At 52.5% G+C, this 10,856-nt stretch overlaps 3 protein-coding genes across 3 annotated transcripts; 1 reads left to right on the top strand and 2 right to left on the bottom strand.

Annotated features, from left to right (window-relative positions):
- Positions 1 to 46: 46 nt before the first annotated feature.
- PSV08DRAFT_220386 (Prephenate dehydratase-domain-containing protein) lies at positions 47 to 1,773 on the top strand (the record flags this gene model as incomplete). The annotated part of the gene is made up of 2 exons (XM_014221009.2): positions 47 to 112; positions 433 to 1,773. 2 exons carry the CDS (start codon positions 47 to 49, stop codon positions 1,414 to 1,416), a joined length of 1,050 nt encoding a protein of 349 aa, XP_014076484.1. The 3' UTR covers positions 1,417 to 1,773.
- PSV08DRAFT_370020 (uncharacterized protein) lies at positions 1,691 to 6,004 on the bottom strand (the record flags this gene model as incomplete). The annotated part of the gene is made up of 11 exons (XM_066093181.1): positions 1,691 to 1,866; positions 1,929 to 2,556; positions 2,611 to 2,639; positions 2,918 to 2,964; positions 3,021 to 3,366; positions 3,453 to 3,525; positions 3,595 to 3,631; positions 5,076 to 5,311; positions 5,384 to 5,512; positions 5,728 to 5,867; positions 5,953 to 6,004. The coding sequence occupies 11 exons, from the start codon at positions 6,002 to 6,004 to the stop codon at positions 1,691 to 1,693; spliced, it is 1,893 nt and encodes a 630-aa protein (XP_065949299.1).
- Positions 6,005 to 6,989: 985 nt separating this feature from the next.
- On the bottom strand, positions 6,990 to 10,724 carry PSV08DRAFT_388078 (uncharacterized protein). Its single transcript, XM_014221007.2, has 2 exons — positions 7,593 to 10,724; positions 6,990 to 7,534 (listed from the first exon to the last, which is right to left on the bottom strand). Exons 1-2 carry the CDS (start codon positions 10,638 to 10,640, stop codon positions 7,253 to 7,255), a joined length of 3,330 nt encoding a protein of 1,109 aa, XP_014076482.1. The 5' UTR covers positions 10,641 to 10,724; the 3' UTR covers positions 6,990 to 7,252.
- Between the last annotated feature and the right edge of the window lie 132 nt (positions 10,725 to 10,856).

The raw sequence follows: 10,856 nt of genomic DNA, 5'->3' as shown, positions 1-10,856 counted from the left end.
TACATACACTTTTTTTTGGTACCTTGCCAAACAGCCAAAAGAAAATATGACGGGCGTGGAGGAGAAACCAGTTGTTGCCTATTTAGGGCCAGAGGGTAGTTATACTCATCAGGTAAGTTGAATAATGAATGTTTCTGGATGTTGATTTTTTTTCTTCCTTCGTCAACTTTCGTTATGACTGGTCTTGTATAGTAACATGGGGTTCACACTTTATACTTTATTTCGTATCTTTGATTCTTGGATTCAGAATAGAAGAGGTGGGAAAGAAGAGCCATGCCATTGGCCACACATACTCTATGGTGTCTGAATTACCCTTGCTTCACATTTCTCATTTCATTCTCTCACATTCCCTCTCTCTCTCTCTCTCTCTCTCTCTCTCCTCTCCTGACTTTTCAATCCTCTCGACTCCTCTCCATACCAACCCTTCACCAGGCCGCCCTCTCCACCTTCCCCCCACAGGACCCTCCAACAACAACCCTCACCCCACTCACCACAATCCAAGACGTCTTCTCCGCCGTGCAATCCGGCACAGCCCACCGAGGCGTCGTCCCCTTTGAAAACAGCTCCAACGGCTCTGTCCTCTTCACCCTCGACCTCTTCGCCGACCTCGAGCGCAAGCACGCCGACATACTCGTTTGCGACGAAGCCTACGTCGCGGTACGGCACTGTCTCTTAGGCCGTCGTCCTTTGCCTGCCCCAGCCTCGACCGACACTCCCACCGGCAAGCAAACCAACGACTTCTCGCACATCAAACGCATCTATTCGCACCCCCAGGCCTGGGGCCAGTGCAAAAACTTCCTCACTACCCACTTTCGCGCCGTCGAGAAGATCGATGTAAGCTCTACGTCGCGCGCGGCGCAGATTGCAGCAGAGGACGAGACGGCCACGTCGGCCGCGCTGTCGAGTCCCGTTGCAGCCCGTCTTTTCGGCCTCCAGGTGCTGGCGGAAGGGGTGAATGATCGGTTGGGGAATGCGACTAGGTTTCTTGTTCTCCGACATCGTGCGTCTTCTTCTTCTTCTTCTTCTGCTGCTGCTGCTGTTCAGCGTTCAAGCACCGTTGTGCAGGGCAAAGGCGATGATGGTGACGACGACGACGCAGCATGGAAATCCCTAGTCACATTCACAGTACAGCACTCGAACCCTGGTGCGCTGGCGAATTGTCTGACGGCGTTTTCGGCGCAGGGGATTAATCTTACGTCGATTAATACGAGGCCGAGTGGGGATAGGAATTGGCATTATGTGTTTTTTGTAGAGTTGAAGGGGAGGAGTAGGCGAGGACATGGTGATGGTGGTGGCGGTCAGGAAGAGGAAATGGGGGCGGTGGATAGGGCGTTGGAAGGGCTGGGCAAGGTGTGTAGTGGGTATCGGTGGTTGGGGAGTTGGAAGAATAGGCTTGATGAGGAGGAGAGTGGGTGAGATATAAGGAAAGATGAAAAAAAAGAAAGGAAAAAAAAACATGGCAGAAGGGAAGGCTGGTGGAATCGCGCCTGGGGCTTTTTGTCAAGATATGGCAAGCTACAATTTCACATTTTGCATTCATGAAATCTCCCCATTCATGATTCTGTATTCGTCATACTATGGCAAGGCATACTTTGCCAGTCTTTCAGTGCCATTTGAATCCATCAATCCTTTCACTCCACCTCCTTGAGCCTCTCTTCTCCAACGCTCTCTACTCGAACAAGCCTCCAATCTATTTCGTCCGGTCCGGAAGAGCCTTGTCCTCCTTGGGCGCCTTCCACTCCTTAACAAACGGCAAGAAGTCAGGTTGACCGGGGATATATTTCCTCAGAACCTCCGGAACCACGAAACCCTCTGGCGTCTGGTAGTTCTCGAGGATACAGCAGAGCGTTCGCTCAGTAGCGCAAACTAAACACGATTTAGTCAGCACTCACCCTTCCAATAGCCAATATAGAAAGAAATAAACTTACGAGTGCCGTTGAGCGCATGAACGTATTCCTTGCGAGTAGCATTCAACTTCTTGATACCGTGTCTAATCTCAAGTTCACGCGTCTGGTAGTCAGTGCAGTTGGAAATGGACACGAGCTCCTTGTACTCTCCTCCACCAGTGACAGGGAACCAGGCCTCGAGATCGCGCTTCATTGAGGCGGCATTGTTCAGCGCTCCGGAAACAATAGCGACGACCTGGTAAGGCAGACCAAGACTCTGATAGAACTCTTCCGAATTGGCAAGCATCTCATCAAAGGCCTCCCATGACTTTTCGGGGTGTGTGAGGAGGAACTGCTCAACCTTTTCGAACTGGTGTATCCGGAAGATACCCCAGGCATCCTTGCCGTGAGATCCGGCCTCTTTTCGGAAGTTTGTTGAGTATCCGGCGTACTTGATGGGCAGTTGATCGCTGTGTAGCCATTCTTCTGAGTGAAGAGCGGAAATGGGCTGTTCTGAAGTGGCAATGAGGTACTTGTCGGTTTCGGGCTTGTCCTTGCTCTCGGTGACCTTGTAGAGTTCCTCGTCAAAGTCGGAAAGTTGTGCGGTCTTGGCCATCTGATCCCGGAGCATGAAGAAAGGTGGTTGGTTGGGAGTGAAGCCTTTGCTGAACTAAGAGTCTGTGTCAGTTTTTGACATTTCCAAATGACATAGTTGGATACCTACCAAGAATTCAAGACCATAGTTGATCAGTGCTTGGTTGAGGAAGACACCGTAGCCAGTTAGGCACTAAACACATATAGATTAGTACGTGTTCTACGTTGTTTCATATCCAAAGTGGTCATTCAAGGCAGCGCTTGCATGCTTTTTGATAAAAAGCGCAGTCGGTTGTGTGCAATGGTAGTTGCAGATGTGGAATTCACGTACTACAGAAAAAAAGGTTAGTCCAAAGTTCCAAATACCATAACAACAAGCGCCCCGCGCATGGCCAAAAACACAACCACAAAGAAACATCTGCCAGGGGCGCACTTACCATATCCTCTATGACCAACAATCTTGGTACCGCGCTCTGGATCGTATCTGTCTCAAACTTCAGCCCCCATTCCGCACATTTCGATACACCGGCATCCACGCACCCATTCAACCTAGCCAAGACACCATGATGTGGTATGCCCTCCTTGTTAAACTCAGCCTTTCTCGACTCGGGTGCCCAAGTCTTGAGCACCGCATTGTTGTCTTCGTTGTCGCTAACAGGGACATCCTTGTACACGTAGTTGCCGACCGACTTTGCTTTGGCATGCAACTTGACGAGTTTAGCATGGGCCTCTGCTTCCTGCTTCTTCTTAGACTCTTCGAGCTGCTTCTTCTCCTCGAGCAGGTCGTCTGCGTTTTCCTTTGCCTTCTTCTTGGCGCCGATTTGCTTTTGGATGGCGTTGATCTTGGAGCCGATTTGCGTGGCGTCGTATTGCGTGCGGCGGTGGTCTGTTTCGTAAAGATCCAAAGGTTAGAAAATATGAGCTTTTTTTTTGTGCATGTGTATAAGAGGGCCTAGGGTGCTGGGTTCTTGCCTTCGAAATCGGCTATGATCTCATCCACTATCTCGACGGGGGCGTGGCGCTTCTTCTGGGAGTCGCGGATTTTCTACGTTGTGGAAATTAGCAATTGCGAAATTGTGTTGTCGCGCGAGCATTGCCTGAAGGGAATACACACTTCTGGGTCGCCGCCGCGCTCCTTGATGAAATCGTTTCTGTAGTAGAGAAGCAGATTAGCTAGAGATCCTCTGTAAAGTCGCATGTCTGCGCCATTGTCTGATTTGTATCGTCCATGCTCTCCCTCCCACTGTCAAGCTGCAAGCCCCTCCAAGCCTCTCCACAGAAGCATCTGCCGCACAGTTACCGCGACACAGAAATACAAAAACAAAAAAAACATGACATACAAGTCCAGCATATTGTCTCACAATCTCAGTGTGTAGTGCGGAAAAAGAGAGCAAGCAATGGCGCGTAAGCGTGGTTCAGTTTGGTGTCAAAAGCCAGTGAGCGACTCATCGAGTTGTGTCCCGCACGACAACCGCCGGTTGCAGGGATCAAAAGGCCGCCCCGCACTAGACCTTTTACTCGCACCCAAGGGCGGCAGCAGCCCAGTTCCAAGGGGACCCATTTGCCACTAACCGCAAACGCACCGGGGGAACCTTTTCTCTAAAAGGCCAGCAATCAACGGCAGTGGTGGGAAATTACTGCTTGGGGAAAGAAAAAGGTTGTTGTGGGTGCCGGGGAGCCAATCAAGAGGGGGCGGGCAGAGGAAGGCTGGTTGTATAGTATACATGGTAGGGCGGTGAGGGATGGCAGTGGTAGTGTGTTGGTAGTGCGTGTACTGTATAGTAGCTAATCCAGGGCAGCTGAGGCCGCACAGATGTCGACGGTCCCAAACTACCAAATCGAGTAGGCCTCTCCAAAGGACCGTGGAAAACGGTGGCTTTTCTGTCAAAGCTTTAGAGCTGCCTAAACGAGTTTTGTGGGTTGGCTTGGGGGGTGGTCGGTGCATGGCATGGGCAAAGGCAGGCAGGCAGGCAAGGCGTGTGCGTATGCGTGTGCGTGCACGGTGGAGCTGCTGGGAGAGCGAGAAGGCAGGCCAGACAGCCAGCGGAGGGGTAAGCGGCGGCCATGTCAGACTACATAGTAACACCAGCCAGCCATGGCACATGTCCCCGTGTCAGATGTCAGCACAGGTCCGTTGCATAGTGCACTGTCGAGTCTTGGAAAATAACGCGGAGCATTACAGTAGCTACGACGGCTGTGGCATGCCGTCATGGAGCAACACGGAGAGTCCAGATACCAGATACAACGCCGAGTTCACCCACCCCGCCTCCTCCGTTGATACGCCAGTACGCACCTCGCCTCTCATGCCAAACATAAGAGTCGTGTCCGCATAAACAAATGTCATGACTGCCTCAAAACAGCCCGCCCCGTCTATGTCGTCTAAGAAACCAAAGCAAAAAGAAAATGGCACATGACCCCGCCCTTGTCTTTCTTCACCAAGAGCGTCTTCAAATGCTTCACCACATCCTTCACCACGTCCTTTCGCTTGTGCCGTCTCTTGTCCCGCTCTTGCTGCGACGTTTTGTGCTTGTCCACTCCGACGCCTTGAAGCGAGAGGAGGGGACGCCCTCATGTGAGTCAACAATGTTCAATTACATGACTGAACACTTGCTGCCGCCTGCAGGCTCACCAGGGTTCTGGGATCTCTCCACCTCAGCAACCATGAGCTCAAACGCCTTTTGCACATTCTCGTTGTAGCGGGCGCTGGCTTCGGTCCACGCGCACTTGAACTCGGCAGCGAGCGCGCGGCCGTCTTCGGGAGTGACCTGGCGTTGTTCGGGGCGAAGGTCGGACTTGTTACCTACAATGACGAGGGGAACCCATTCGACGGCCTGGCGTGGCAACGTGGTCAGCTTCCGTGTCTTTGTAACAATGGCCCATTGTATGCATGCACCAGCACTTACCAGGTGGTTCAGAATCTTATCCCGGATAATGCGTGCCATTTCAAAGCTCTGCTTGCTGGCGACCGAGTAGACAATCATGTAGCCGTGGATGCCGATGAAATGCTTCGAGTTAAGAATGCTGTATTCATCCTGGACAGTAGCAGCCGAGTCAGTCGAGTCCTCTTGTTCTTGCTCGTGTTCACATAAAGTAGCAGTGGCAGTGGCAGCGGCAGCGGCCTTGGATGCAAGCAATGCGCGTCCCAGGCCCAGTCGCGGCGCACGAAGCACCGGCAGAGTGGGGTGTGGAGGTGGGCTGGGCAGGGCAGGGCAGGGCGACGCGGGGAGAAAAGAAAAGCTTAAAGTACCTGTCCGGCTGTGTCGATAATCTCGGTGGCATAGTCTTGGTTCTTGTACTTGATCATCTTGCTAAACGTGTTCTCAATGGTAGGATAGTAGCTGTCTACAAAGTGGCCGTCGACAAACTGCACCGTCATACTCGACTTGCCTGGAGGGTTTTGTCAGTATGCTGCGTGCTGCGTGCTGCGGCTTGCATGTGAAGGAGGTTGCGCACGCCACCCGCCTCGACGTACCGACTGCCCTGCTGCCGACGATGGCAATCTTTCTCTGCTTGGGCGGGGCCATGGTGCTGTGAAGGCGAAGGGTAGCTGGCGAGGGCGGAGGGGCGGCCACGGGCTGGCCAGGGTGAAAGTATGTATGGCCGTTGCTCGAGTCCAGCAGCTCTGGGGAGTTAGCTGCCTAAGTTTGGTTTTGGTGGTTCGGGCCTGCCAATTGCCTGGAAGAGCTAGCGCCGGGATGACGCCGTCGAGCTGCAGGTGATGCGTGTGTGAGAGAGAGGGTGTGTGTGTCTGAATCTATGGGACAAGAGAGTTGCTGTGCTGGCCGGCGCAACGTCACCCGCAGTGTTGTCCTTTGGCACCGCCAGAGAGAGCTTTTGAGGAAAACAGACCCAGCCAGACCCCGGGGCCCGGCTGGTGGTCTGCATTTAGCACCAGCAGCAGATGCGGACGACGCAGCATGATACAATCAATGGTTGGGCAACCATGATACATCGCTTTGGGTTTGGCACCACCAATGCACCCACCCCCCCAACGAATCCCGGCCTTCTCGAAGCATTCATTTACGTATTGCCAATCACCGACATGCTCTACACTACTCCACTCAACCTCAAACACCCTCGTCCATCTGCCATTCCAGTCACAAAGACCCTCCCGCTGCCCCGATCCACTACCCACTAGCCGCAACCATCTTGTGCGCGACTCAAAAACTAGACAATCACATGCAAACACCTTGCTACTCATGGCCCGCCCGCTCCCGTTTTTATTAATTGCAACCTCAGACGGCCCTGCTGCAGCCAAATCTCCTAGCAGCAATCCTGTCAATTTGCTCCGACGCCAAACCCTCTCCACATACCGCCGGTTGCGTCATTTCGTCCGCTTCGTCGGGACACAATAACGCAGCCTTATGCGTGCGAGCGCACATTTAGCCTCTCACTGCATTTAACCCTCCCCCAAACTGAACACGGACGCCCAACACCCGCCGGCAGACGGGCGCATGTACACATTTCCTACTCAATGACTGAGCCATTTTTGATCTTAACATACTATATGCCCCATGTCCAGCACCTGCATAGAGCCGGCCTCTTTGAACCTAACCTTGCGCCCGTCACCTACATACAATAGAGCTATCAAGTTCGTGAATTTCGGGTATCATGCCGTCAATCTCAACGCCCCATCCTTCCCAGAAACAAAAAGAAACTGGAAAACAAGAAAAAAACGAACCAATTAACCCTTTGGCTACTCGCACACACACACACCATATGCCAAGAACTAAACAAGGGTGAGGTGACTACTAGTCACCCAATCCCCAATCTCATGCCGCCCTTGCCAATCTCTCCACCACAAGCATCAGTCGCGCCGTATACGTCTGCAACGCCTCTTGTCCTTCCGCTCCCTCAAATTCCTCCGTCCGCTTATCAACATGCTCATGCACGCGCACAAACTCTTTGATGCTTTCAATTAGCACATTCAATTGCTTGTCCGGCAGCAACATCTGGATCTTAGATCGCATCAAGTCATTGAGGCAAAGATTGCCAAGAAGCACAGCGAGATATCCAATTGCTACTCCAGAATGCGATTCTTCGACGGATTTGGCCTAGAAAGGAGTGAGTGAGTTTGCGATTAGCGTGAATAAGTGTATCATGTGCACGCACCTGTGATGCCCGCTCCGAGCCCTCGACGAATATCTTAACCAACACCTCTATACTCTGTTCGTTATCGTCCGCGTTGAGCCGCATTTCATCGCTGAACTCGGCGAGATTAATCGTAGCCCCTAGACTCAGAATCAGACTTTCCAGAGTCTCTGTTCGCTTCTCGGATGCTGCTCCATCATTGAGCGATTGGAATCGCTCAATGATGGAGAGTATGAGCGGCTGGACGAATGTCTTTGCTGAAAAGGATTGGCAGGCTTTGGGCCTGTTGTTTGTAAGATTCATGCAGAGTTTGACCGCTAGCATGGTCGAGGCTGCTGCATCGGTATGAAGGAATCGGGGCATGAAGCCGGCAATGCGCTCGAGAACGGTAGTGGGCCATGTGGCTTGTTTCTGTCTTGTGGCTGAGACCGACTCGAGCGTTGAGAGGACCATGAGTAGGATTGCTTCATCTTCCGGTCCTCCTTCCTTGTTCTTTAGACGTTGGTCTGATGTTGTGGCAATATCAACCAGCTGTGAGACTGTTTCCTGATCGAGCAGGGTATCAGTATTGCCAGCTTTGCGGAGCCCGATAACTAGCAACTCGATAGCCTTCATCGACACAAGCTGCGGCGTCACCTTGCTTGTCGTTGCAGGCGCCCACATGGAACATTGCTGCACCAGACTGCGGAGACTCATCACCGCATCTTTCGCTATCTTTGACAGATTTGTCTTGCGATCTCTGGCAATCTTCTGAATGTCTGCGTCTTTCCCAAGGAGCTTGGTCAAGTTGCCGAGAATGCCACCGTCGCGCACTTGGTCCAGAACAGTGTAGCTAGGCTTGGTACGCAGGATCAACACAATGACGACAGCGACAGCAAAGTCAAAGATAACCTCTCCTCCAACCGAGATATTGCGGAAGAACTGGTGGGCCAACGGCGAGTCAAGGAGTTGACTACAAAACGTCTCGTTGGCCATCTTTGTACACAGTTCCATCATGGCGCTTCGCCGTATGCTGCTCGACGTGGTACTCGAAATATCGTCAATCATCGACTGAGCCTCCTGCTGGAACACGTAGTTGCGCCCTCGGCTCTTCAGCTCATGATGAGCTTGTGCTTGGCTCGCCGCGTCAGGCTCGTCTTCGGACACAGACACAGTATCTCTAGATTGTGAGTGGGCGCCAAAATCATCGTCCAGATCCATGGTGATTAGCAGATCATCTTCTGGGTTGGCCTCCCGTAAATATGATCGTGACATGGCGTACGTGAGCTTGGGTCGCATACCATACCCAGAAGTGCCCTGTGACGTTTGCGATTCGCCATTTGCTTGTACGTCAACATCCATGTCGTCAGAGGCAGAGTTGGCTGCAGGACGTGCATTCATGGATGCTTGTGCGGGTCGCTGTGTATTTGGTGCCTCATCCTGGCCTTCTTCCAATTCACTTGTACCTTCGCTGCTACTATCATCCTCTTCTTCATCTGAGCTGCTCTCGGCTGGCTTGAGTGTGTCAATGAGCCTGGTTTTGCGGGCTTCGGCACAGTGTGTAAGATCAGATTTTGATCTTGACAGCCCACCAATGAGCGATTTTGGTTTCTTGTCTGTCAACTGCAGACTAGATATGCTAGGCATCGGTGTGCCTGACGGTGAACAGTCGCCCAACAAGCCGCCAAAGAGAGTCCTCTGTCGTGGGGTTGTTGAGCCAGTCACAGAGGCCTTTGGCGCACGAACTGGTGTGGTAAGTGAATCTGGAATATCATACATGGTCTGATCATCTAGTTCGGAAGCTGAAGGGGCTTCTGCTATAGGAGATGGCTTGGCTGGTTGGCGATTGGAAAGCATACTGCTAAGCATAGCTGGTGAAGATTGGCCCTTGATAGTTTTTGGAGGTCCCAACACAGGTACAGTACGTTGATTGGTCCTCCTTGCTTTATTGACCATTGATGCTGTAGGTTGTGCCGCTGTAGCTTGAGTCTTGCGGGAGATGCTTGCATTTGTCTGAACTTGCGGTGTGTAACCTGGAGAATCATGGCCTTCTTTCTTCTGAGACTTGCGACTCCGTGCAGGGACAGAGCTTTCGGGCTTCTTGCGCGACGTTGACTTGGCTACAGTAGCGGTAGACGAGACTGAACCTCCACGCTTCCGCTTCCGGGACTCGCTCGAATTGTCCGATTCTGAGTCCTGTTTTTGATTGGCCTGAAATGCTGGCGGGGGTATCTTTGCAGGCTCCTTCTTCTTGGTTGCTTGAATTTGACGCGGCGCCTTTTTGACTGTTGCTGGTGCTTCATCTTCTGACGATGGTACATCAAACACGCTCAAATCCTGCTTTGGTTTGACCGCAGGCTTCACTGCCAGCTTCTTCGTAGGGAGTGCTGTACTTGATTTCCCACTATTCTGAGCTTTGGCCGCATCTGATGGAACAGAAACAGTTGCTTGCGAGGCCGCTTTTGCTTTGCCCGCTGTCGGTTGTGTCAATCCACCATTTTTCATATTCGATTTGGGTAGTTCGGAGGGCTGAGGCGTCTTTGCACGCAGCGTCCGAGGGGCTGCTGGATTCGTGGAAGAGGGTGGCGGCGCGCGTGGAGGCTTCGGCAATTGAGCAGTCTTCTGTGTTTTCTTGGGTGCTACATCGGGCTTCGCAGCTTCAGTCTTACGCACAGTTTCTGCGGGCTTTGCCAGCTTCTTTGAATCCCGGGAATTTTCATCTTGGACGATTGGCGCGGTTTGGCTTTTCTCAGGCGCCCGAGACTTCACTGCCAACTTCTTGATAGGCTTTGGGCGCGCCACGAAGTCGTCGTCATCGGGTATGTCGAAAATGTCGACATGGTCCGTTTTTGCTCGTGAGTTCCCCAAGCTGTTCCCCAGGCTGTCCGCGCTCTTTGTTGTCCCCCCAATATCTTCCAATGCTCGATGAGAAGCTGCGGACTGTTTTCGGGGTCGATCTGGAGACGGAGGCGCATCGTCGCTGGCGTCGGGTGCAGGTGGCGGAACAGCAGATAAACGGGATGATTTGCCATAGACGACCTTCTTGCGGCGATCGGACGAGTTGAAGCCTGAAAACATGGCCGTCGCCATAGCCGTGAGCAGGCGTGAGCAGGCGGGCGTGTTGTGATGACGCTGCGAACAAGGTGCCTCAGACGCGCATTGTGTACTTGGTGAAAGGCGTCGGTGTCTGTGCGAGTGTTCACGCTCACATTCCCGCTCACGTCTGAACACAATACGCGTCCATCTACCCCAGGGTTATTTACAAGATGAAATGCTTGCGGCGAAATGAAGCCTATGCCGATGTCT

Source organism: Bipolaris maydis (genome assembly GCF_028858645.1).
Source record: "Bipolaris maydis strain C4 unplaced genomic scaffold PSV08scaffold_5, whole genome shotgun sequence".
Taxonomy (NCBI): domain Eukaryota; kingdom Fungi; phylum Ascomycota; class Dothideomycetes; order Pleosporales; family Pleosporaceae; genus Bipolaris; species Bipolaris maydis.
Note: the sequence above shows the minus strand (reverse complement) of the source record. Positions and strands in the feature narration are given on the sequence as shown.